This window comes from Pan troglodytes, chromosome 8 (assembly GCF_028858775.2).
Source record: "Pan troglodytes isolate AG18354 chromosome 8, NHGRI_mPanTro3-v2.0_pri, whole genome shotgun sequence".
In the NCBI taxonomy this organism is placed as follows: Eukaryota; Metazoa; Chordata; class Mammalia; order Primates; family Hominidae; genus Pan; species Pan troglodytes.
Window position 1 is genome coordinate 145,118,498 of NC_072406.2, and position 26,799 is coordinate 145,145,296.

The following is a 26,799-nucleotide window of genomic DNA, read 5'->3' on the forward strand; positions in this document are numbered from 1 at the left end:
CTCTCCTCTCCCCTCTTCTCTCTCTCCTCTCCCCTCCTCTCTCTCTCCTCTTCTCCTCTCCCTCTCCCCTCTTCTCTCTCTCCTCTCCCCTCTTCTCTCCTCTCCCCTCTTCTCTCCTCTCCCCTCTTCTCTCTCTCCTCTCCCCTCCTCTCTCTCCTCTCCCCTCCTCTCTCTCTCCTCTTCTCCTCTCCCTCTTCCCTCTTCTCTCTCTCCTTTCCCCTCCTCTCTCTCTCCTCTTCTCCTCTCCTTCTCCCCTCTTCTCTCTCTCCTCTCCCCTCCTCTCTCTCTCCTCTTCTCCTCTCCCTCTCCCCTCTCCCTCTCTCATCCCAGGAATAAGCTTCAGTGAAGCCTCGTCTGGAAAACCCTTTGGATCTCAAGTCAATTTCTGCTGCATCGAGCGCCCGAGAACCATAGTGGGCACCAATGCGGGCTCCACCCCGTCTAATGGTAGCGGGTCTTGGGTTTTCCTGGCTGTCTCCACACCCTGCCACCCCTCACCTGGCTCCCATCCTGGGTGCTTCCATAGCCTGTACCCCTGCCACCTTCACCCCTGCCGCCTGCACCTGCCACCTTCACCCCTCCCGCCTGTACCCCTGTCACCTTCACCCCTGCCGCCTTCACCCCTGCTGCATGCACCTGCCACCTTCACCCCTGCCGCCTGCACCTGCCACCTTCACCCCTGCCACCTGCGCCCCTGCCACCTGCACCCCTGCCACCTGCACCCCTGCCACCTTCACCCCTGCCGCCTGCACCCCTGCCACCTGCACCCCTGCCACCTTCACCCCTGCCGCCTGCACCCCTGCCACCTTCACCTCTGCCGCCTGCACCTGCCACCTTCACCCCTGCCGCCTGCACCCCTGCCGCCTGCACCCCTGCCACCTGCACCCCTGCCGCCTTCAGCCCTGCCACCTGCACCCCTGCCGCCTTCACCCCTGCCGCCTGCACCTGCCACCTTCACCCCTGCCGCCTGCACCCCTGCCACCTTCACCCCTGCTGCCTGCACCCCTGCCACCTTCACCCATGCCGCCTGCACCTGCCACCTTCACCCCTGCCGCCTGCACCTGCCACCTTCACCCCTGCCGCCTGCACCTGCCACCCCCACTGGCCCTGCTGTGCTGCTTGCGGGTCTCTGGGCCAGGTCAGGATGGCTCCCGCTTCCACCCACCCTCTGGAGCCTTCTCAGACTACGCAGCCCCTCACGCCCTTTCTCTTTTCAGAAGTCTGGTGCTTTTCTGTAATTTTAAAGATAAACAGTATGACCCCAAGGAAAGACAAACCCCTTTCTCCCAGCGCCCTCCCCCAGCACTCTGCAGGCCACAGTGCTGAGGGCTGGAGTCCGTGTCATCCTGCACCAGCCCCGTCATGCTATCAGCAGGACCCGCCTCTGGTGCCAGCACCTGGACCACCGAGGCTTACGTCACAGAGTGTGGAGCCTTCTTTCCCTTCTCTGACTCATTTTTCATGAGACTGCATTCTCCAGAGCCGACCGGCTGGGTCTAGGGAGCAGAGGCGCCCATGGCTGGAAGGACAGCACCCATGGCTAGGAGGGTGGCACCCCATTGGATGCTGGGATCTGTGGGCTCACTGTGGCCTTCACACTCTGCCAGGCCCTCCTCACCCAGGCACTGGCCAGAGAAGCGAGTCTGCGTCTGAAACTTGGGAACCCTGAGCCCTGCTTCCTCCTGCTTGAATTCATTAAACCGGGGTCCAATGAACTTGGAAACCACACATAGGGTCGCAGGGAGTCCTCTTCAATCCTGCCTAAGCGGAGGGCTCACTTTGAGGTGTGACCTCCTGATTGACCCACAGCCATGTCCTGGGACCACCCAGTACACATCCAATTCACCGGCGGAGGCACTGCAGCCGGACCCCACCCCTCATGCATTCCTGTGGACCGTCTCCTCCTCCCCGGAGGCCGTCAGCTCCGTGGTGCCTCCGGGTGGGTGAGGGCCGTGGACTGTGCATGAGGAGGAATGTGCCTGTGCTGAGCTCTGGGCCTCGTGTTTCCACAGCACAGCATGGCCGTCCTGCCTGATTAAAGTATTGATGCGGCCTGGACGCTAAGCATTTAGCTGCCAGATGTGGTGTGAGTATCTTCCCGTCTGTTCACTTCTTACTGTTCTGCACTTATCAGGATTCAGGAGCGTACATTTTCGTATCTGTGAAAAGTGCCCCTTTCCACAAAATCTCTGCTATGCTCAATTCTACTTTCTGATTTTTTTCTAGAATTTGAATTTTTAAAACTACTTATTCGACCTGTCTGATGTTTATTTTGGTGAATGGAGTAAAATATAGCGTGGCTTCCAGGTTCTGCCCAGAGGCACAAAACACCCTCCACAGCCTCCTCTGCCCGGGCCACATTCTGAAGGGGTCTGGGCTGCCTTCTGCCTCCCCAGTGCCCTGATCCACATCTCTGTCCTCGTGAAACACCCCACAGGGCTGACAAGAATCACATGCCGGGTTGTGGACAGAATGTAGTTATGACTGAGCAGTAACCAGGCTGCACCCTGGCCACATCCTTGCTGCTAAAAGTCACCTGGACCCCCGTCACTCCTATGATGGGGTCTCTGACGTCAGAATCCTAAGGCTTTGGTTGAAGGATCACTTAGGATATTTTTCAGACCCTGAATGCCAGCAACCAGTGCGGAGTCCCCCACAGAGGAGCGGATAGGGATTGGCCCAGGAATGCCTTCCCAAGACCCTGTGCTCTTCCACACTTCTGTCCTCTCCAAAACCCTCAAGACCCCTATCCCCAAACTCCTCAGGGAGGTGGGTCTGAGGCTGTATCCCCATCTCCTGCTCAGCAACCCTAGGATTAACCCTTCCTCTGCTGCAGCCTAGCCTCTCAGTGGACGGACTTGCCGTGTGCGTCAGGCTCATGCTTGCAGGACCAGCAAACCACACACACTGCTGGGGTTAGTACTCAACTTAGTAATTACACATGGCCACACTTTTGTTTATTATTTTAAATCAACTTTGCTTCTCTAAATAGACTCTAATGCTCAAGGTAGGTTCCGCTTTTCTATTCCACAGCATTTAAAGATTTCCCAAATACACCTTAGGACTCTTAACAGGGATAATTTTTTTAGCAGACAATTTTTTTTCTATAAACATGAATTGGTATTCTAATATGGTTCTATTGTTCTGAAGTCAGTATGCGTTTTTGTGTGTTTGTTTTTGCAGGAGTGTGTGTCCACGTTTTTTGTGGAAGTAGAAAAATGCGATTTATCTGTGAGCGCAGCCGAGAGGCCAGACTTCGCGGCAGCCACGACCAGGGGGACAGTGCCCACTCTGCACTCAGGGGTGTGTGGCCCTGGACAAGGTTCATGTAAACCAAAAATAACATTCTAAGCCCCCCAACCGACTGAATGGACCCTCCTCTTGGCCAAGGGCCTTCTGAAGTATACCTGAAAAACGAGTTTGGTGGGGTCGGGGGCGGTAGGGGGCAAGGGTGGACAGGCCTCATCATCCCCTCTCCCTTTGGAGCTCAGGCACAATGGACCAGCATCCACATGAAAACAGAGCTCTTAAGGCTGACAGAGTGGACGCTTTGTAGCCGTAAGACACCAAGGTCCAGCCTGACTCTAGCATAGCATCGCATGACAGATAGCAGGCCTGAAAGAGATCCAAGTATTTCATACCCAAGTATCTTTCTCCGACATATTTTGAAGGGGCCGGCACAGCTGTCTCTTGTGGGGAAAATCCACATGCTGTGGAGAATGCCCTTTTCCCTCTCCAGGGCTTTTCCCTGAGCCAGGGGAGAATTAACCAAGAGTCTGGTGCCTTTTTGTCTGAGAAGAGCTCGGAAGCCGGCTACCTGGAGGCTTCATCTGCAAGATAAAAACCTTGGTCTCCACAACTCCTCATCTAAACCCAGACATTCCTTTCTATTGATTCCAGGTCTTTAGATAATAACTCTTTCAACAAATTGTCAATCAGAAAATCTTGAATCTACCAGTGACCTGGAAGCCTCCCCTCCGAGTTGTCCCACCTTCTGGACCAAACCAATGTGCACCAGACATGCATTGATGTCTCTGCCTGTAACTCCTGTTTCCCTAAAATGTACAAAATCAAGCTATAAACCAACGACCTTGGGCCCAAGTTCTCAGGACCTCCAGGGGCTGTGTCACGGGTCATGCTCCTCACACGTGGCTCGGCATCAATCTCTTACAATAGTCTACAGAGTTGGACTGTTTTCATGGACAGTCAGAAGGTCCCGGCTCTGGCTTCATTGCATGTTGAAAGGGAATTTCATGAGCTCGTTCCTGAAGAGCACTCAGGCGCCTGTCATGCATCAGATGCTGAACAGACATTATCTGGAGTTACTGCCAAGTGGCTTCACGTCAGGGCATGGGAATTTAAAAGCACCACGTTTAAAATTGGCTCAAGTCCTTCCCTTTCCTTGTACCTGGAGCCTGTGGGTCTGTCTGTCCTGCTACAAACCTGGAAGAAAATATCCTTCGGTCGTCCCGCCACCCTGGAAGTCGGCCGTGGGCCACTGGTGCAGAAGCAGCGTCTTTCCTTTCTCCTAAAGTAACGCAAGTAAACGACACGTATATTTGAAAGTTGCAAGACAGTCTTTCACCATGAGATAAGAAACTCCCCTTCTGAGCTCTGTGTTCATCTCCTTAAACTGCTTGCTATTGCCATAAGCAGCTGTAAATTAACCTGACAATGTTGTACCGGCCACTATCGCCAAATTCTAAAGCTTAACAATCTACAGCCAATTAATAACTTAAGTTATTTTAATGTAAATTTTTGGCAAACAACTCAGGAACTGCCTCTTATTTCCCTTTAAAAACCCACTTGGAACTGCCTCTGATTGGAGTGCACGTTCAGCGCCGCTTGAATTGATGCTTCCAGATTACAACCGTCAAGCTTGGCCCAGGTAAACTCTCTATTTATACCAGTTTTGCCTCAGCTTCTTCCTTTTAGGTTGACACCATTTTGCTTTTCATTTTGTTATAGTAGGTAGCTAGTCAAACATGAGTGGGGCAGGAGAGGCCCCCCGCCCCACACTAGGAACTTCAGGCAACCATCAGGTGATGGTCAGGCAGCTGTTAACTGTCTCTCTAAAATAATAACTGGTCTCAGCCAGCACCAGGGAAAGGCCATCTCCCAAGAGACATAAAAAACCTGAAACTGGTGATGAGTAGCTTCCCGATAAGATCTCAGGAGTTGGGTGAGCGGGCTCAAGCACGCACACTGAGAGGCAAAATGGCGGAGTTTCACTGGTCTATGACCTTCCTCTAGGAACACATGACTGGTAAGGGACCACCTCAAGTGAGCACGTGCAAAACTCCAGTAAACATACTGAGCATGCGGCCCCTCCCAAGTTCAGACAGCCACCGTACACGTGGACAGTCCACTGCAAGGGAAGCATCTGGGGAGAAATCATGCGATCTGCTGGAAGTCAGCCAATGTATTGAGACAGCCAGGTGGGAAGGGGTCCCAAGAGAATCTCTGATCAGCTGCTCACTGGGAGGAATGCGCACTGGGGTGGAGCCACAGAGGCTCACGCCACTTGCAGCGGGGAGGAGCCTGGCCCCTCCTCCTCCTGGGTGAACCTGGGATTCATTTCGTGAGGTGGGAAGTGCACTGGCAGGAAACACTCTCTCGCTTCACTAAGAGTCTCTGTTTCCCCTTTTCTTCCTTTCTACCCAATAAAACCCTGCCTTTCTCATGCTTCAAATTGTCTATGAGCCTCATCTTTTGTGGCAATGTGACAAGGACCCCGTCTTTAGCTGAACTGAGCAAAAGTCCTGCAACAGTGTGAGACCCCCAAGTCAAAGGTGAGCCATGCACGTGATCTCTCAGGTCTCCCGCTCGGCCTCTTCCCAGTGTACTTTCCTTCCTGTTCTAAAGCTCTTTAATAAACTCTCACTCCTGCTCTAAGACTTGCCTCTGTCTCTCCTTCTGCTTTATGCTCCTCAGTTGAAGTCTTTCTTCTGAGGAGGCAAGAACTGAGGTTGCTGCAGCCTCCTGTGGGTTTGCCGCAGGTAACATGCTTTGAGGTTGCTGCAGCCTCCTGTGGGTTTGCCGCAGGTAACATGCTTTGAGGTTGCTGCAGCCCCCTGTGGGTTTGTCACTGGTAACACACTTTGAGGTTGCTGCAGCCCCCTGTGGGTTTGCCACTGGTAACACACTTGGAGATTGCTGCAGCCCCCTGAGGGTTCGCCGCTGGTAACATGCTTTGAGGTTGCTGCAGCCCCCTGTGGATTTGCCACTGGTAATGTACTTTGGTGGTGTGTGACTCAAATACATCTGCTGCTAAAAATTTGGCTCTATCTAGTTACAGATATTGCAGCTAAATTTCTGAAATACTAAGTCACAAAAAGTCTGCAACTGCTCCCCTAACATAATTGAGAGCTTTTTCAATGACATGAAACATCTAAGTTGGTTTCATGGCTCTAAATCAATGTGATGAAAAGCACATTAGACAAAACTTACGGGAGGCAGTGAGAGCCAATCTCAGAGGGAGTTCAGCACTGTAAATGCTGTATTGAAGAAGGATCTCAACTCAATAATCAACTTTACATCATAAGGAACTAAAACACTAGCAGAAGGAAGGAAATAATAGAGATCAGAGCACAGACAAAAATAGATAACAGAAAAACAATAAAGAAAATCTATTGTTTAAAAGTTGGTTCTTCAAAAAGATCAACAAAATTGACAAGCCTTTAGCTAACTGACAAAAAAAAAAAAAGAAAGACTATTCAAATAACTAAAATAAGTAAGGCAAGTGGAGACATTACTACCGACCTCAGGGAGATAAAAAGGATTATAAGAAAATCCTATGAACATTTGCACACCAACAAATTAGATAATCTAGAAAAAATGAACAAATCCCTCCAAACACACCCAGACTGACTCAGGAAGAAACAGAAAATCTCAACAGACTTATAATAAGAGATTAAATTAGTAATCAAAAGCCTCTTAATAAAGAAAAATCCTGGACTACATGGCTTCATCAGTGACTCCCATCAAACATTTAAAGAAGCATTAGCAACAATCCTTATTGACTCTTCAAAAATTTAAAGACAAAGAAACACTTCTGGGTTCACCCTATGAGGCCAGCATTACTCTGCTATCAAATCCAGATAAAGACATCACAAGAAAAGAAAAGTATAGACCAATATCCCTTATGAATATAGATGCAAAAATCCTCCACAAAAGATTAGCAAATGAAATCCAACAGCATATTAAAAAGGTGACTTATAATGACCAAGTAGGATTTATGAGAGATGCAATGGCGGCTCACTGTGTGCAGATCAGTCAGCGTGATGCACAGTATTCAGCATTAAAAGAACAAAGGAGAAATACCACACAACCGGCTCAATTGACAGAGAAAAGGCATTTGGCAAGACCCAACACTATTTCATGATAAAAACTCTCAGAAAACTGAAATAGAAAATTCCTCAACATGATAAAGGGTCCTTATGGAAAGACCCACAGCTCACGTCACATGCAATGGTGAGGCTGAAGCTCTCTCACTAAGACCAGGAACAAGACAAGGCCACTGCTTCCACTGCTGCTATTCCACCAGAGGCTCTGACCAGAGCTACTGGACAACAACAAGAAAGAACACGGTGAGAAGGCAGCCAGGCTGTGTGTGCTACACTGGAAAAGAAGAGGTAAAACTATCTCTATTCACAGATGACATGATCCTATACAGAGAAAATTCTTACAAATCCACAAGAAAACTATTAGAGCCAATTAATGAATTCAGAAAAGTTGCAGGGCACAAGATCAACACACAACAATCAGCTGTGTTTTTATTCACCAGGAATGAAAACTCCAAAAATGAAATTACCAAGAAAGTTCTACAGACTGAGCTGTGTGCCCCCAAAATTCATATCCTGAGACTCTAACCCTCACCGTGGTGGTATTTGGCAACAGGGCCTCTGGGAGGTAATTGACATTAGATAAGGTCACGAGAGTGGGGTCCTCACAATGAAGTTGGTGCACTTTAAGAAAAGACACCAGAGAGCTTGCTCTCTCCTTCTGTGTGCCACATGAAGACATGGTGAGAAGGCAGCCAGGCTCTGTGTGCCATGAGACACGGCGAGAAGGCAGCCAGGCTCTGTGTGCCATGAGACATGGTGAGAAGGCAGCCAGGCTCTGTGTGCCATGAGACATGGCGAGAAGGCAGCCAGGCTCTGTGTGCCATGAGACACGGTGAGAAGACAGCCAGGCTGTGTGTGCCACATGAAGACACGGTGAGAAGGCAGCCAGGCTGTGTGTGCCACATGAAGACATGGTGAGAAGGCAGCCAGGCTCTGTGTGCCATGAGACATGGCGAGAAGGCAGCCAGGCTCTGTGTGCCATGAGACACGGTGAGAAGACAGCCAGGCTGTGTGTGCCACATGAAGACACGGTGAGAAGGCAGCCAGGCTGTGTGTGCCACATGAAGACATGGTGAGAAGGCAGCCAGGCTGTGTGTGCCACATGAAGACACGGCGAGAAGGCAGCCAGGCTCTGTGTGCCATGAGACACGGTGAGAAGACAGCCAGGCTGTGTGTGCCACATGAAGACACGGTGAGAAGGCAGCCAGGCTGTGTGTGCCACATGAAGACACGGTGAGAAGGCAGCCAGGCACTGATGGCCAGGAAGATGTTCCTCACCAGAACCCAGCCACGCTGGCTCCTTGATCTCAGACTTCCAGATCCAGACTTTGATAAATAAATTAAGCCATCCAGTCTGTGGTATTTTGTTATGGCAGCCCAAGCTAAGATAGAAAGCATTCCTGTTTATAACAGCACCTTAAAAAATTAAATACTTAGTAATAAATCTAACCAAAGAGGTGAAAGACTTGCATGCTAAAAACTATAAAAGGTTGCTGAAAGAAATTAAAGATCTAAATAAACAAAAAGATAGCCCATGTTCATGGATAGGAAGCCTTAACATTGTTAAAATGTCAATACTACCCAAAGCAGTATTCAACGCAATCCCTATGGGTTACGATAGTCTTTTTAAAAATATATATAATTTTAAAAAATGATCCTCACATTCATATGGAATTAAAAAACTGATCCTCAAATTCATATGGAATTGCAAGGGGCCCCAAGGGGCCCCAGACAGCTAAAACAATCTTGAAAAAGAACAAAGTTGGAGGACCCACACTTCCCAACTTGGAAACATATGACAAAGCTACAGTGACTCAAATAGCATGGTATTGGCAAAATGATACCATACAGGCCAGTGAAATAGAATAGAGAGCCCCAAAATAAACCCCTGCATTTCTGGTCAAATTATTTTCAGCAACAGTGCCAAGACCGTTCACTAGGGAAAGCACAGTCTCTTCAAGCGGTGCTGGAAAAACTGGATATCCACATGGAAAAGACTGATGTTGAACCTTTACCTAATACCATATGCAAAAATTAACTCAAATGGATCAAAGATCTAAACTTAAGAGCTAAAGCTACAAAATTCTTAGAAGAAAATAATGGAGAAAATCCTCATGGTATTAGATGTAGCAGTGACCAGGGATATGACACCAAAGACACAGGCAACAAAAGAAAAAATAGATAAACTGAAACTCTTAAAAATTAGGAACATTTATGCATCGAACGGCGTGATCAAATGAGTGAAAAGTTAACCCAGAGAATGGGAGAAAACACTTGCAAATCAGGTATCTGCTGAGGGATTAACATGCAGGCTCTGTCCTGAGGCTCCCTGGCCATGAACCTCCGTCTGCTACGGCCCTCCCCATCCGCGGGCTCTCCCTTCACAGGCCCCGCCGCACACCGCAGGTTGGTAGGAACCGCATATCTAGGCCAGCCAGGATTCTTGGTCACAAGCAGAGTAAAAATCTACTCTGGTCTTCCTGGGGAGCCAGAAAATGTGCTGGGCAGCGCCAGTGGGAGGCTAAGCCCTGGGGCCAGGAAGCTGCATCTGGCCCACAGGATGGCAATGTGTGGGTTGGCAGGTTGGCAGGTTGGCAGGTCGGCAGGCCAGGTGGAGCAGCCTTGGCTTGCCTCTGTACTCTCCAGTCTGGCTCCAGAGGCAGCTCTGCACAGAGCTCAGACCCAGGCTTCCTGGGGGAGCCAGCCGAGGAGGGTCCCTTTGCCTAGACCACACTGGATGAGGAGGCAGTCCCCCGGAGGAGGCCAGCATGGGGAGAGAGGCTGGGGTGGGCTGGACAGCCCAGAGGCCCCGACACAGCCTTTTCAAAGTCAGGCCAAGAAGCTGCCTTGGGCATGCATCTGAGGATCCAGCGCAGCGGCTTCTGTAGCCACACCCACTGTCTGTGCCTGCTGTCTGGTGCCCCACTCCCCTGTCCTCCTCCTCCCACTGTAGCTTTGGGTTATGCGCCTCTGCTTCTCTTAGAAGGGCTCCGTTTTGTGGGTTCTCTGTGGCTGACTCCTGATTCCTGGTTACAGCTGAGGCCAGCAGAAGAGAGCTCAGAGTGGGCTGGTCTGGCTCAGCCCTGGTCTGAAGACTGACCCCAACCCGAGAGTCTCAGCCTCTTTCCAGGAGGAGTGGGATGCCTCCCCATCTCCCAGCAGGGAGCTGCATCCACAGACCTGTGAGCCAGGAGCACGAAGCCTTCACCAACTCCAGCGCCTGCTCAGGAAGCCCAGTCCACAAGGCTGAGGCTTGTCCTGCCAGTCTGTGCCCAGCGAGAAGCTGGCCAGGCTCCTGCTCTTGGAGAGGCCTGCAGGACCACTCCAGGACCCATGCCTAGCCTCCCTCCAACAGCCCTAGAAGGAGGTGCACTCTTGGGTCCACATGGCCCCTCTCCTTCAACCGTCCTCCCTGGGTTGCCCCATCCCCTGGGCCTTGGGGGCTTCACTCCCCGCCACCCCACTCTGCCTTAAGCCGCCAGAGGCACCTGTGGCCCAGCCCCCGCCCCCTGCCCTGCCCTCTGCTTGCTGTTCTCAGGGCCACCCTCTCTCATGGCAGGTGGGGCCTGTCCTCCCTGCCTAGAATCCAAGCCCCTTAAGGCAGGGACTGTGCTGGCCTCACTCTACCCGCTGCTGTGTGTCTCCAGGGCTGAGAGCCCCTCGGTGCATGTGTGTTGCTGGGAGAGGTCAGGGCTGAGCACCGAGTCCAGCAGGGGCCCCCGCAGTGCTGGGACTTGGGGACCCCCCTTAACCCCCTCCCCTCCTCGGCTGGTGCTGGTGCACCCCTGGGAGGCCTGTGGGGTCTGTCTTTCTTTGGGAGTCTCTCCGGTCCTTTCTGGAAGACCCACTAGAGGCCTCAGTGGGAGTCAGGAGCCCCCTCCAGGGCTGGTGCACCTGCTTTCTGGCCTCTGTCTTGTTGATGATGCCGATGAGCCTCTTCAGGGCACCCTTGGCCTTCTTCCTGTAGACGGCTGAGGACAGCAGTGGGAGCCAGGCGTTCCAGTAATGCCGCGCGGCCAGCATCACCAGGGCGCCGCTGCCCGCGATGCCTCCGAACCTAAAAGAGGGCAGGTCATGACGCGGTGGCTCCACCTGGGCCCACCTGGAGCTGCTGGACCAGGAGGGACAGGAAGGTCGGGCGCCCAGGGCCCAGCCACGCGCTTGCTCCCTCCTGGGCATGTGGCCTGCTCAGGAGTCCCTGCTGCATCCTCTCCAGTGGGCCTTTCTGGGCAGCACGAGGTCAGACCCCCACCAAGGTCAGGCTGTAGGAGCCCAGGTGGGTACAAGGGCAAGAGGGGGCCACTGCACCTCCTTGAAGACTGTGCCCTGAACTGGCCACACCGTCCACGTCCCCCTCGCTGGCAGGAGCCCTCCCTTGGGCCCACAGGACGGACCACAGCCTTGGTGAGCACAGGGGTCCCGCACGGCAGGGGAGGGACAGAGCCCACCCCAGCCCCTTTAGAGCCACACACCTGGCGCTCTCCGTGAAGGCCTTGGCTGCCACCAGTCGCAGCTGCTTCCGGCCCTTCAGGTTTTCCATGATGCTCCTGCCCTGGATGGCCGTGGCCGTGCACAGCATCTCTGCCACCAGCCGGGACTCCTCGCTGCAGGAACAGGGCCAGTGAGGAGGGAGGCCACTGTGGCCCACCTTGGGTCCTCCCTCCCTGGGTCACTGTCTTGAACTGTGGACTACACAGGTGGTATTCTAAGATGGGGCACCTCCTGGCCCACAAGCACATGTGTACAGGGCTCCGCCCTCCCCGAATCTGAGCCAGCTTCAGGGACTTGCTAGACTGCAGGGATGCAGGGCAAGGGGCCCCTGGTCTTCTGAGGCCTGGAGTGCCCACGTGTGGCCTGGGTGCCGGAGACAGCCACCCTGGGAATGCTCTCAACCACGGAGCTGACAGTCACGTGGCAAGGGTGGGAGTGGGCTGTGGGGACATCCAGCCAGTGGACCCTCAAGACTGTCTCCCCAGCTGACTCTCACAGTAACCTTATGAGAGACCCCAACCCAAAACTAACTGGCTGTGTCCAGTCAGCCCCCAGAACCATGGGGCAGAATCATTAACTGTTTTTTTTAATGACTAATCTTTAGAGGGATGTGTGCAGCAACAGATCCACAGAACCAGCCCCTCTTTTGGGGCCTCTCCCCTCTAAGGGCCCTGCTGCCCAGGCCCACATGGAAGTCTGGCCCCAGAAGGTCCACTCTGCACCCAGAGCTTGGCCAGGTGCACACTCCTGGGCATCAACAGCAGCATCAGCTCCACGGCTCCTCATCCCTGGAGGTTCGCTGCTCCAGGGCTGCCGTGGCTGGGGCTGCAACGCCACACACACTAAGGCAGGATTCCTGCCACGGATGGGGGAGCACGCCCTTGCGGCTCAGCTCAGAGGAGGCACCGGATTTATTCTATGAGAAAGATGCTGGCTCACGGGTAGACTCCCCTCATGGGCCAGGGTCCCAGAGCCAGGAACCTGCTTGCAGGAGCAGACAGCCACTTCTGCCCCTCTGTCCCAAAGGAGTCAAAGGAGGAAGGCGCTGCCCCTTGGCCTGCATGGGCCTGCAGTGCCCAATGCAAGCCGGTGGTCTGAAGCTGAAACCACCTTCTAAGGCGGGCATGGCGACCTAGGCAGGGCAGGAAGGAGAGTTCAGTTTCCTGGGTACTGCCGTCCTAAACATTTTGATCTGGGTTATGCAGTTGTTGAGTGTTCCATAAATGCCAATGAGTGAGGTCTGTTCCTTCCATCTGTAGCCTCAGTGACTTCCCCCCTACTTTGTTCTGTCAGCTGCTGAGAGAGGAATGTTAAAATCTACAGCTAGAATCGTAGACGTATCCATGTTTTACTTCCTGTATTTTCAAGCTCTGCTATTAGATGAACACACATTTAGCATTTTTATGTCTTCTTGAAGATTGAATCCTTTATCATGAGGAACGTCTACCTCAGATCGCGTGCCTGGGCCATTTAACCGGACACCAGCTTTCTTGTGGTTGGTACTTGCAGAGTGCCTCTCTCTCGTCCTTTTATCTTCAATCTGTGTCTATACATTTGAAGAGGGTCTCCCATACGTTGTTTATCACTGGGTCTTGCTCCTATGTTCTGTATCTGTGTCTTTACATTTGAAGAGGGTCTCCTGTACGTACTTTATCATTGGGTCTTGCTCCTATGTTCTGTGAGATAAACTGCATTTTAACTGCAGTGTTGGTTCGTTTACGTTTAATGGAATGACTGATATGGGTCAAATCCACCATTTGGTCCTTGCTTTCCTTTTAACTTACACGTTCTTTGTTCCTTTCCTCCCTTTTTTTGCATGAATGGAATATTTTTTAGTATCCCAATTCATATCCTCTATTAGATTTTTAGTTACATCTCTTTGCTTTATTCCATTTCTTAGCATTTGCTCTAGGGATTGCAGTGTGCATCCTTCACCAACCACGGCTCTACCTCACCTGAGTCCTACTCCACGTCATGTGTGGCACGAGGGCCCTCGGAATCGCTGCCTCTCAGCCCGTCCTGTGTGTTTCCACTGCCCTGCATCTTGCCTCTATATTTATGAAAAACCCCACAATAGGATGCTATTTTTGCTTTAAAAGGTCAAGTGTTTCTTGAAGAATTTAAGAACTGAAAGGGAAAAAAGTCTTTTATGTTTACCCCCAAATTTACCATTTTTGGTGTTTTTCATCTCCTCTAGCATGTCCTCTTCTGAGGATCCGCTGGGAATGGATCCTCTTAGCTTTTATTAATCTTAAAATGTCTTGATTCTGTCTTCATTTGTGAGGACTATTGCTGGCGGATATAGAATTCTAGACTGACAGGTTTTCTTTTTTTAACACTTAAAAACTGTCATCCTTTGTATTCTGGTTTGCATCATTTCTGATGAGAAGTCAGCAGCAGCTCTTGCCCTGGTTTTCCCGTATGCACAAATCCGTCCCCATGTTAACTCCTTTCCAGGATCTGCTCCCAGTCTTTGGTCTTCAGCAATGTGACTACAATTCCCCCACGATGGAGCCAGGTGTGGTTTTCTTTGCGTTTATCCCACTTGGGATTCCTTGAAAGTCTTGGATCTCCAGGCTGATATTTTTAATTCAACTTGTAAAATTTTCAGCCATTATGTTTTCAAACGTGTGTATTTTGGGCTCCCCCTGCTGCCTCTGTCCTCCTGAGACTCCAGTTACACTCAGGTTAGACCCCCTGCTATGGCCCCACAGGTCACAGATGGAAAGCTCTGTTCATTTAGTTTCTCCGTTTTTCTCCCTGTGCTTCGGTTTTCATAGTCCACTGGCCTGGATTCGAAGTTACTGATCATTCTTCAGTGTCCAGCCTGATGATAACGCTCTTCCAGTGGCGTTTCCATTTCAGACACTTTATTTTTCATTTCTAGGAATTCCATTCAGTGATTTTATTATCGGTTCCATTCTTTATTGAAATTCCTGTCTGTACACTGGTTATTTCCATTGAAAATCTGATTATATTGACAGTAGCTGTTTTCAACTCCTCGTCTGCTCATGTCAACATACACCACAGCTGGGTCCGTTGGCTGTTTTTTCTATTCTACTCTTTTCTTCCTGATTATGAGCCACATTTTCTTGCTTTTGCGCACATCTAGTAATTTCTTACTTTATGCTGGACGTCGTGAGGGCTCTGCTGCTGAAAGTGTGGATTGTGTCCGCTTCCTTTAAAGAGTGTGGGGTTTTGTTCTGACAGGCAGTTCATTACTGGTGGCTCAGCTTCATCCTACTGAGATGTGGTTTAGGCTTTGTTGGGGTGAGTCTGCACTCACCCCGTTGCTAAGGTGTGTCTTTCTGAATGCCTGGAGTTCAGTGAGTTACGCCCCAGTGTGAGCTGGCCACAGCTCCAACTTCTCTCACCCCATTGCTAAGGTGTGTCTTTCTGAATGCCTGGAGTTCAGTGAGTTACGCCCCAGTGTGAGCTGGTCACAGCTCCAACTTCTCTCACCCCATTGCTAAGGTGTGTCTTTCTGAATGCCTGGAGTTCAGTGAGTTACGCCCCAGTGTGAGCTGGCCACAGCTCCAACTTCTCTCACCCCATTGCTAAGGTGTGTCTTTCTGAATGCCTGGAGTTCAGTGAGTTACGCCCCAGTGTGAGCTGGCCACAGCTCCAACTTCTCTCACCCCATTGCTAAGGTGTGTCTTTCTGAATGCCTGGAGTTCAGTGAGTTATGCCCCAGTGTGAGCTGGCCACAGCTCCAACTTCTCTCACCCCATTGCTAAGGTGTGTCTTTCTGAATGCCTGGAGTTCAGTGAGTTACGCCCCAGTGTGAGCTGGCCACAGCTCCAACTTCTCTCACCCCATTGCTAAGGTGTGTCTTTCTGAATGCCTGGAGTTCAGTGAGTTACGCCCCAGTGTGAGCTGGCCACAGCTCCAACTTCTCTCACCCCATTGCTAAGGTGTGTCTTTCTGAATGCCTGGAGTTCAGTGAGTTACGCCCCAGTGTGAGCTGGTCACAGCTCCAACTTCTCTCACCCCATTGCTAAGGTGTGTCTTTCTGAATGCCTGGAGTTCAGTGAGTTACGCCCCAGTGTGAGCTGGCCACAGCTCCAACTTCTCTAGCACAGGATGGCCTCTGGCATCTTGTCAGCGTACAGACCCCTCCATGCCTGTTTTCTGCCAGGCCTGGAATCTAGCCCTGTGCACACAGTTTACCACCAGACAGGCACAGACTCATGGGTGGCTCCACAGAACGAGGGCCCCACCCCACCTGCCGCGTCACATCCTGGACACCTCAGCTGCTACAGCCCCAAGCCCTGACCCGTTTCTCCCCACGACTCTTCCATCTGGGCCCGCTCTCCAGGCTGCAGCATGTGAAGCTCCCTTAGGCAGAATGCGGAGCCCACTTCCGATATTTCCTTCTAGCAAGAATGGCTGCCTGGTACTGCCTGCTGTCCAACAGCTAAAAACAACTGTCTCATGTATATTTTCAAGTTTTACAGTTTTTCTTTTTCACAGCACAAGAGTACGATACCCATTATGCTTTCAAGGCCAGAACTAGGTGACTTTTAAATTTATATCATTAACAACATTAAATATAAATATATTATACATAATAAATATATGATATATGAATATATATAAAATCACTGTTGGTGATTACGTTAAATAAAAATGTTGAGCTGAGTTGGAAGGTCCAAATGACACTCTTAGACTATTGTTCTTTACCCATTTTGTGTGTATTTTAATAATCTACATGAAATGTATAATATATATTCCTTGACACTAATAGCATAAATGCGAAACTGATTTGGCAACCACACAGTCACAATTGAGAATATGAACTCATTCGTAACTGCTGTACTTTTCACCAAGAACAGAAAGCCATTTTTGCTATTAGTGTAAAATGCTATCATAAAAGCTACTCTGTGGCAAATTCCATGCTAGAGTTTCTACACATAATTTTCAAAACGGAAAGAAATTAGAATGAAGAACTGAAATATGTGTAAACTTTTTAAAGTATCTCTTACAAAGGCTGGTCGTCTGCTGGATGTGGGCATGGGTCCTGCTGGACTGGGGAAGGGCCTGTGGCTCTGACAGTGACCAGCGAGGTGACCACATCATCTCCTGCTGAGCAGCACGCCTGCGGGGTCTCTCCAGTCTCCTGGCACCCAGGCTGCCTGCACACAGGAGCACCCGCCTGTGGTTGGTGGAAAGGCGCCAACACTGCGCCCAGGGCAGAGGGGCTCCTGCTGGGTGCAATGACACCAAGTGCCACTAGAGGACAGCAATGGTCCACAAAGGACTTTCCAAAGTCCTAACGTGGAAATCCAATTTTTCCAGTCTCATATGACTTCTCCTTTTCCCTGTCACCATATGTATAAATTTACAGCTTTAGCTAATTTAACAGAAAAAATGATTTTTAAGTCAATTTACACAGCAGTGGCACAGCCAGGGCGCCCAGCCCACACATCCTCCTGTTGTGTGCCGCTGTGCCCTCCACACTTGGGGAAGTAATTGTAACTCAGTTATGAGGAGGCTTTATGCAGCAGCACTCTGCACCCTCACCTCTATGACGCTGTCTTTGTAGTTTATTTCTCTTAGAAATAATGTTTGTTCTGTTTTGTTTGGAGACAGAGTCTCGCTGTGTCACCCAGGCTGGAGTGCAGTGGCACAATCACGGCTTGCTGCAGCCTCGACCTACAGGCTCCTTACGAGGATGAATGCAGTTCAGCTCACTCAGACCCCCTGCAGCCCCTTCCAACTGACTTGTGTGGCCAGTGACCGCATGACACTTAATCCCCACCTATCACCTTGGCACCTACGACGTCACGCCAGCCTCTCATCTTCTGGTCCCCACTGTGACCCTGGTGACTCACCTTCCCGGTGAGGACCACAACACCCACACTTCCCTTAGCTCGTCCTTCCTGCTCTACCAGCATATGTTACCTGCGCTTTTCCTTCACTTTTGTATTGTCAAAATCAATCCTTTCCTTTTGTCCAAATGCTTCTTTCTTTGTCAACAAGTTAATCCTAAAAGTGGAGTATCAGTGAACACCATGTTTCTCACTGGAGAGTCCGGCTGTAAATGACTTGGTTTCCCGGACTCTCTAACTGGTGTACCCCTCTGAACTGTCCCCACCCGTCCTATGAGGGACTCTGTCTCCCCGCCCTCCCCAGGGTCCTCCTGAGCCGCCCAATGCAGTCAGACAGCTTTCTCCGCACAGCGTCCATCTGGGGACAGCTCTTGACTACCTTTCTAGGTTGAATCTGTTATTTCTAGCATCCCACATATCTTTCCTTTTTTTTTTTTTTGGTTTACTTCCTTGTTTTTCTGGATCATATCCTCAAGAAACTTTCTAAAAATGGTGTATGGGAAGTACACTCTCTGGGTCCTTTTGTCTAAAATGGCTTATTTTGACCTGATATGTGACTGATGGTTTGGGTGAGCTTGAATTCCAGGCTGACAATTACCTCCACGTGGAACGTTCTATTTTCTTTTTGCTTCAAGTGGTGGCTGCTGAGAAGGTTGGGGCAGTTCTATTTCCTGCTCCTCTGATCTCGGCCTGGTGTCAGACAGAGACTTCCAGAGACACCTCTGATCCTGGCCTGGTATCTCAGCATGTCCAGAGCCAGGCAGATGTATTTTCAGCCTCAGCACATCCAGGGCCTGAGGGGCCAGGGTGGGTGGCAGGCATCTCCTGCTTATGCCAGAGCTGCAGGGCTGGGGACGCACCCCCGGCCCCACCTGCACAGGAAGGCTAGGGAGGGACATCAAAGCAGGTGAGTTTTCCTTTTGGAAGCAAATTGATTTTTATTACAGGCTGCAGGGAAAATGTAACCTCTAGCCTCCAACAGAGGGATGCCAAAGAGGGGGGCCTGGCATGGAATCCTGTCCATACTGTTTTGGAAGAAAGATCATTTGCAGTGAAAAGCCCGTCGATGTTGGCAAAGAGAAAACAGCGGGACTGGGCTCCAGACCAACTCTGCTCCGGCCCTTTGCTGCCACGCTCTCCCTCTAGCCCCCCTGGTGAATGTGGGGCACCACACATGGCAGTGCCAGGCCAGCAGGGCAGGGTCCCAGGTGCACGGCTCCTGGCAGGGCTCGCAGCATCCTGAGCACTCGCAGTCTCACCCCTGCCAAGGCAGTGCTTATAGCCCATTGCCTGGGTTCAGTCCCAGCTCTGCCACTCACCCCAGCTGGGTGGCCTCAGAAGCAACTTGGCCTCTGCCTGCCCATTTCCTGCTCTAGAGCCTGGGAACAGTAGTGCTTGCCAACCGAGAAGAGTGAACGGGGTCCTGGCGCGTGATGCCCCATCCTGGGCACTGAGAAGAGTGAACGGGGTCCTGGCGCATGATGCCCCATCCTGGGCACTGAGAAGAGTGAACGGGGTCCTGGCGCATGATGCCCCGTCCTGGGCACTGAGAAGAGTGAACGGGGTCCTGGCGCGTGATGCCGCGTCCTGGGCACTGAGAAGAGTGAACGGGGGTCCTGGCGCGTGATGCCCCGTGCTGGGCACTGAGAAGAGTGAACGGGGTCCTGGCGCGTGATGCCCCTTCCTGGGCACTGAGAAGAGTGAACGGGGTCCTGGCGCGTGATGCCCCGTCCTGGGCACTGAGAAGAGTGAACGGGGTCCTGGCGCGTGATGCCCCTTCCTGGGCACTGAGAAGAGTGAACGGGGTCCTGGCGCGTGATGCCCCGTCCTGGGCACTGAGAAGAGTGAACGGGGTCCTGGCGCGTGATGCCCCGTCCTGGGCACTGAGAAGAGTGAACGGGGTCCTGGCGCGTGATGCCCCTTCCTGGGCACTGAGAAGAGTGAACGGGGTCCTGGCGCGTGATGCCGCGTCCTGGGCACTGAGAAGAGTGAACGGGGTCCTGGCGCGTGATGCCCCGTGCTGGGCACTGAGAAGAGTGAACGGGGTCCTGGCGCGTGATGCCCCGTGCTGGGCACTGAGAAGAGTGAACGGGGTCCTGGTGCGTGATGCCCCTTCCTGGGCACTGAGAAGAGTGAACGGGATCCTGGTGCGTGATGCCCCGTCCTGGGCACTGAGAAGAGTGAATGGGGTCCTGGTGCGTGATGCCCAGTCCTGGGCAATGAGAAGAGTGAATGGGGTCCTGGCGCGTGATGCCCCGTCCTGGGCACTGAGAAGAGTGAACGGGGTCCTGGCACGTGATGCCCCGTCCTGGGCACTGAGAAGAGTGAACGGGGTCCTGGCGCGTGATGCCCCGTGCTGGGCACTGAGAAGAGTGAACGGGGTCCTGGCGCGTGATGCCCCGTGCTGGGCACTGAGAAGAGTCAACGGGGTCCTGGTGCGTGATGCCCCGTGCTGGGCACTGAGTGAATGGGGGGCCTGGTACATGGTATCCGGTCCTGAGCACTGGCCTGCTTGTGCCTCTGAGCACCCAGGAGACCCCGGACACGTGGAAGTTGCCGACGTGAAAGGCATCTTGGCACGTTCCTATGTTGGCCTCGCATCCCCACAGGTGTGGCCGACACAGGCCCTGGAGCCGTCCTGGTGGGCAGGGCCGTGGGAAGATGGGGCGTGGGCCTGGGGCGCTCCTTGCCTCCGGCAGGTGCTGCCCATGCTGGCCATTTGGCCACAGAAAACATCGTTACAGCCTTTGGGTCAGTGGTTTCATCTTCCAGGATTATTAGACCCAGGAAATTAGCCAAAAAGAACCTCAAGGAAAACAACCTTTACTGCAGAAACATTTACAATAGCAACTGATGGAAAACAGCCTCATATTCAAAAATTGGGGAAAGATTAGGGATGATAACAATTGCTCAACTGGATGGAACACAGTAAGCCACTAAAAGTGAGATCCGTGAAAATTAAAGAATGAGAATGTTCTGTGTCCAGCTATGCTGACGACGGGGGCCTGGCGGCACGGCTGACTCTGGAGAGTGAGCGAGGGACCCAAGTCAGAGACCATTTTCTTTCATTGAAATTACCCTTATTTATTTTCAAATTTAATTAGCGTGCATATCTGTCTATTCAAAATTACTTCAAAGCTGTATGTCGTTAGAAATGGCAGCTGTCTACCTGCTGAATGTCCCTATCCCCTCAAAATTTCCTTCGACCTGCCATGGGCGGAGTGTCCGTGTCCCCTCAAAATTCCCATGCTGGGCGATCCTCACCCCCACAGTGATGGTGTTGGGGTGGCCTTTGATGGCCTTTGAGGGGGGTTGGATCATGGGGATGGAGCCCTCACAAACAGGGTTAGTCCCTTATGAAAGGGACCCCAGAGAGCCCTGCCCCTTCCCGCATGTGAGGACACAGCGGGAGGCGCCGTCTGTGAGACAGGAAGGGGCCCTCGCAGACGCCGAATCTGCCACACCTCGATGGGACTTCCAGCCTCCGGAACTGTGAGCAGGAACCATCTGGGGTGGGAGCCCCCCGGTCTGTGGCCCTTTGTCCCAGCCTCTGAAGGCTGAGGCCCCCCCTTTCTGTGCCTACAATGCACATGCGGCCAGCAGGCCACACACCCCTCCTGCTGAGGCCCACGTGACTTCAGAATCCTTCCTGACCAGCTTTCCACGGGGCCACTGCTGACTTGTCCATGAGGGCACGGGGCCGGCAGGACGGAGGCTGCCTGTGCACATGGCTGAGGCCTGTGGGAAGCTTTCTGGACTGGGCCTGGAGACCTGGTGGAGCGCTCACATGCGCCCTGATCTGTGATCGCGGCCCAGGCCCGCGCTCCCTGCCCGTTTTGGGGGAATTTGTCCAGTCATGAGGGTTACTTACGGCCCAAATTTCTTCAGGTACTTGATGCCCATCTCCAGAGCCCTGTGAGCGCAGGCCATGGTGGTCTCATGGTCACGCGCTGCATGGGCGAAGTGGGTCAGCCGCGTCAGGGTCTGCAGCTCCACCAGGGGGTCCGACCAGTTGCACTCGGAAGCCATTTTCACCAACTTCCGGTGGGTGGCAAGAGAAGGGGCACCGTGTTAGCGACAACGACCTTCCCACGGCCTGCAGCCCCCACGGACCACGCAGCGCATGTGATCCTAAGCAGAGGCGTGGCCTGTGAAGGGCCACCGTGCCACAAAAGCTGAGCTGCCACGTCCATGCCTGTGAGGGCCCCTGATGTCCTTGTAGCTCCCACACCCCACAGGGTGTCCTGGACACGGGACTGGCGTGTGCAGCCCTTGGCTGCCCCCGAGCGGCTCAGGGTTGGGTGGGAATGGAGGGTCGGCTCAGACAGCGTTTGCCTCACACCGGGAGACAGGGATGCTCCGAGCACGGAGCTGAAGGAAGTGCGTCGAGGGGGCGCAGCTCGTTGGGAGGTGGGGGAGAGCGGGGCAGAGTGGGGGTGAGCATGCACGATGGGGCTCGAGTTCCAGCCACCTAGGGCAAGAGCCTCGGCGTCCTCGCCTCTTGGCCCCTGGCCTCCCGGGACCCCTGGGGACACCTACCTGGGCCAGGGAGGGGACAGTGAAGTCCATGAGGCCCAGCCCGTTGCATGAGTACATTTCCAAGGCAACGAGGACTCTGGTCACCGAGCTGACATCCTCATTGGTGCCCTGGTGGGGAGGATGCCCTGAGTGTATCAGCCCAAGCTTGCGGGGGGAGTCTGGAATATGCGTGAATTTAACACTGCAAGGTATTAGTTTTATGGCAATAATCAGACCACAAAATTGGGAGTGTTTATACCTTAGGCTGTTTTTGTAACTCTTGACCTGCAGGACATCTTCTCATACAACGAGGAGCCCCAAGTCCGTGTGGCCCCCATGTGTGAGGCAGCCTTGTCTAAAGGCTGGGTGACCCCCGAGGAGGGAAGGACCAGTGGGCCTGACATGGTGGCTGCTGGGGCAGGCAGGTCAACACCTGGACCCTCCCCGCCTCCCTGGGCCCCACTAGGCCCTGGCTCCTGGCCAGGCTCCAAGGCCTCTCCTCCATCTGGCTTTCCAGGAGCTCATGGGGCCGGCCCTGGGCTCACTCCTCCTTGGGAGAGCGCAGCACCCCCACAGGCCCAGCAGCTCACAGACCCCGTGGACGGGTGGGCAGAGGCGGCCCCGTGCCACACTCAAGGGCAGCCAGCGGCGGTGAGCTCAGTGGGAAAAGGGAGTGCCCAGGCCGTCCGTGATGGCTCCATCTGGAGCTAAGTGGTCCCGGGGGCCCCACCACCCCCGGCTGTCTCAGATCTCTATGTCCACAGGGCCTCGGTCAGAGCCCAGATGTGGGCAGAGGCGCCCACCTGCTCCTCGGTGCCCAGCCGTGGCCCAATCTGCTGCTGCAGCAGCTGCTTGGCCTTGACCCAGGTGGCGATAAGCTGCTGCCGGGTGCTGGTGGGCACCGTCTCCTCGGGCGCACTCCCGTTGGTCAGGTTCAGGGCAAACTCGCAGACCTAGGACAGACGTGTTCTCGGTCACGAAACCTGAATTCTAAACAGGGGACCTTGAGCCAAGATCCAAACCATTAAAAGATGGATGGAGCCCGCTACTGATCCAGCCCGTGAAGGGCCTTAAACACGAGACCTCAGGCCCACCAGGGGCTGCACCACAAACCCAGCAGATGAAGCCCCACCCCCAGACGCCGAGGATGCAGCTGCCACCTGGCCTCCAGTGTGCCCCGGCCCTCACTCCTGAGCTGTCCCCACGGCATGGGCCTGGGACCCCGCAGGAAGGAGCAGCTGAGCCAGCACCCCTCCCCCACTGCAGCTGGTATCGGTTGGGGGTGGGGCAGCAAGGACGGAGCCCCGAAAGTGGGGGCGTGAAATCTGCCACGTGCTTTGCCTGCAGTGACGGGCATGTGGGCTGCTGCCCTGAGCCCCTGGGCTGCGCCCCAGCTCCCTGTCTTGCTGGCCGTGTGACCAGGTGAGTTTCTTCATGCTGTGCGCCTCAGTTTCCTCATCTCTATGTAGAAATGAAACCCAGTCTATGGGTCGTCGTGAGGATCGGTGAGTCCTTGTTCAGAGCCTCGCCCGATGCAGGAAGCACTGGCCACCAGGAGTGACCTCTTGCTAACCCAGGGATGTCCCATCTCTCGCTGTCTTGTGAACACCTGCTCCTTGCAAAACGTCTTGGTAGCACAGACACCTACTGGGCAGCATCCTTCCCTTTCCTCCCCTCTATCCTTCCTTCTGGATAAACTTCCAAACATTTGTCAAGTTCCACACAGACATCCCATCGGAATGTGTTTGGGGAGCACTCACTCCCCTGTTCACCACCTGACTCCCCGTGGGGTTGTGCACATGCCCAGTCCAGGCACTGCCCAAGCCGGCTTCCTCATACTCTCCGCCATTCACTCCGTGTTCCCAGGCTGCCAGGTCGGTGCTGGCATTTCCTCTCAGCATCTGGATCCAGGCATCATCACATCTAAGAGGGAAGCTCCTCTGCACCCCCCAGCTGCCTCCCGGGGCCCACAGCAGGCTCAGCTGCACCCACAGCTGCCTGAGCCGCCCACGGCGCCCTCCCCTCTACAGCCTCCAGCCTGATCCCTGTAGGTCCCCGGAGCCGGCCCCTTGTCCCTTCTCAGAAGAACGACCTGCACCTGATGCCACAGCCGGTGCTCCTGGCCGGCCCACACTGACTGCCCAGTGCCAGCCGTCCCCACTGGGAGCTGGGAGCACCAGGGCCCTCTCTGGCTCTGGCCTGGCGCAGCTGACTGTGAGTGTTGTGAGTGCCGGGCCGCAGGCTCAAGACTCTCCAGCCCGCGGTTTTATCCACAGCCCAGAAAGGGTCATGCAGGATGAGCTTTAGCACAAAGTCTTCAGCAAGGGTGGGGACAGCTCCCCGACCCTGTGCCCCTGCGGAGACACTCAAGGCCTCCCTGCCCCCGCCCCACCGCAGGTTCTCCACACACAGGCTCCAGGAGGTTCCCCACAGACTCCCTTGACTCATTAGGAAACCGGCTTTCTCTCGGGTTCTTTGAGGCTCTTCTGAGTTAGAAATGGGCAATGGCTCATCAAACACTTCTGCAGCATCCGTGAACAAGAACACTATTTCTTTTCCCTTCCTTTTGGATTACAACAAAATCCACATTCCATGGGATAAATGATCGGCCTAGGCCACCAGGATCGTCCCACACACTGGGTCTGCTGCATTTTACTGGGACGGCTGCATGTGTGGGTGGGACGGTCCCTGTTTCTCGCCGTTCCAATCCGCCATTTCTGGTTCTATTTCCACTCTCCTCTAGGCCTGGAGCCCGCCCTGAGGGGAGGTCCCACACCTACCCACCGGTCTTGTTTTCCTCTCTCCAGCCCTGGCCTTATTTCCCAGTAACTGGAGCCCCTGATGTTTTACTTCCTAAATTGTTCTCACGTCTGTCGCCTCCACTGAAGGCAGTTTGCTCTCCCAGGGCCTTTCCAGGAGCCTTCAGAAGCTCAGCCCCAGCCTCCAGCTCCAGGTCTGCAGGGCTCTGTCTTAGGTCAGCTGCCTCCCTGCTCTCTCCCTCCACCCCCACCCCCCCACCCCCACATCTCTCTCTCTCTCCTCTCTTCTCTCTCCTGTCCTTTCCTCTCTCTCTCTCCCCTCTCCTCTATCTCTCTTCTCCTCTCTCCTCCTCTCTCTCTCCTCTCTCCTTTCTCCTGTCTCTTCTCCTCTCTCTCACTTCTCCTCTCTTCTCTCTCTGCTTCTCTCGCCTCTCTCCTCTCCTCTCTCTGCTCACCTCTCCCTCACCTCCCTCTCTCCTCTCCTCTCTCTCCACCTCTCTCTTCACCTCTCTCTCTCCTCTTTCACCTCTCTCTCGTCTCCTCTCTCTCTCCTCTCTCCTCTCTCTCTTCACCTCTCTCTCTCTTCACCTCTCTCTCTCCTCTTTCACCTCTCTCTCGTCTCCTCTCTCTCTCCTCTCTCCTCTCTCTCTTCACCTCTCTCTCCTCTCCTCTCTCTCTCTTCACCTCTCTCTCCTCTCCTCTCTCTCTCTTCACCTCTCTCTCTCCTCTTTCACCTCTCTCCTCTCCTCTCTCTCTCTCTCCTCTCTCCTCTCTCTCCTCTCCTCTCTCTCTCCTCTTTCACCTCTCTCCTCTTCTCTCTCTCTCTCCTCTCTCCTCTCTCTCTCTCTCTCTCTCTCTCTCTCTCGGCATCATGGAGGTGGTACCTCCACCGCTGTTTTGATCTCGGAAGTGGCTCCTGCGTCCAGTGGGCTGTGAAACGCGTTTGCTCGCATGAATTTCCTGGACTTCTCGGCAGCCTGGACTGGAATCCAGCTGATGATCAGGCCTCGCGCCAAGGTGTTGCAGAGCGTCACCAGCATCACTGGGTCCCTGGGAGACACACTTGTCAGAGGGAACCTTGGCCCCCGCAGGCCACGCCCCGATCCCATGTGCGGAGTCCTCAGGTCACGGTAAGAGGCCTGAGATGCACGGGTGCCCACGACCCTCCTCTGCTGGGACACAGAGGGCCATGGAGCGCAGCTGCCTGCCTTTGCTCTGGGGTCTCCCAAGGGAAGAAGCCCCTCTTTGCGTGAACGCAGCACAGCCCACACGCACCCACTGTGGCCTGTGGCCTTGACGATGCTCAGGAGGTGGTACAGGGCGTCCACCAGCTCCTTCTGCCGCCCGGCCAGGATCAGGTGGTGGTTGTGGTTCAGGACGTAGACCACGGCGTTCTGCACAATCCATGCCTCCTGGATCTCCTGTCCGATCTCTGCGGAGCGCAGCCAGTTATTCATGGCATACCGGGACAGACTCTCGATCCAGGTTCTGCAGAACGAGCACCATCAAGCCCTTAACGCAGGGTCCCCAGCCCTGGGGCCAGGGACCAGGAAGGCTGCGGGGCCTGTTAGGAACCAGGCTGCAGGGCAGGAAGTGGGAGGGGGCGGGTGGGCGGCGACCAAACTCCATCTGCATTTACAGTCGCCGCTGCCACTGGCACTCCCACCTGAGCCCCGCCTCCCGTCCCATCAGCAGCTGCATTCCAGTCTCACAGGAGCGCGAACCCTATTGCGATCAGCGCATTCCAAGGATCTAGGCCGCGTGCTCCTTGCGAGAATTGAACACCTGATGATCTGAGGTGGAAACGGTTTCATCCCGCGACCAGCCTCCACCCAGCCAGTCTGTGGAAAAACT

At 53.7% G+C, this 26,799-nt stretch overlaps 1 protein-coding gene across 6 annotated transcripts in view; it reads right to left on the reverse strand.

The window, feature by feature from the left end:
- CFAP46 (cilia and flagella associated protein 46) overlaps nt 1-26,799 on the reverse strand; it is a 137,316-nt gene that overhangs the window by 78,739 nt on the left and 31,778 nt on the right. For all 6 annotated transcript variants that reach the window (XR_010147079.1, XM_024346698.3, XM_063782367.1 and 3 more), the window contains 8 exons: nt 26,221-26,433; nt 25,830-25,995; nt 22,990-23,139; nt 22,208-22,315; nt 21,540-21,706; nt 11,819-11,950; nt 11,241-11,403; nt 4,444-4,528 (listed from right to left, as the gene is read on the reverse strand). Coding sequence is in view for 5 of the 6 variants with exons in the window: in XM_024346698.3 (XP_024202466.3) it covers nt 4,444-4,528; nt 11,241-11,403; nt 11,819-11,950; nt 21,540-21,706; nt 22,208-22,315; nt 22,990-23,139; nt 25,830-25,995; nt 26,221-26,433 (1,184 nt within the window). In the remaining variant the exon portion in view is untranslated. The remainder of the gene's footprint in view (nt 1-4,443; nt 4,529-11,240; nt 11,404-11,818; nt 11,951-21,539; nt 21,707-22,207; nt 22,316-22,989; nt 23,140-25,829; nt 25,996-26,220; nt 26,434-26,799) is intronic.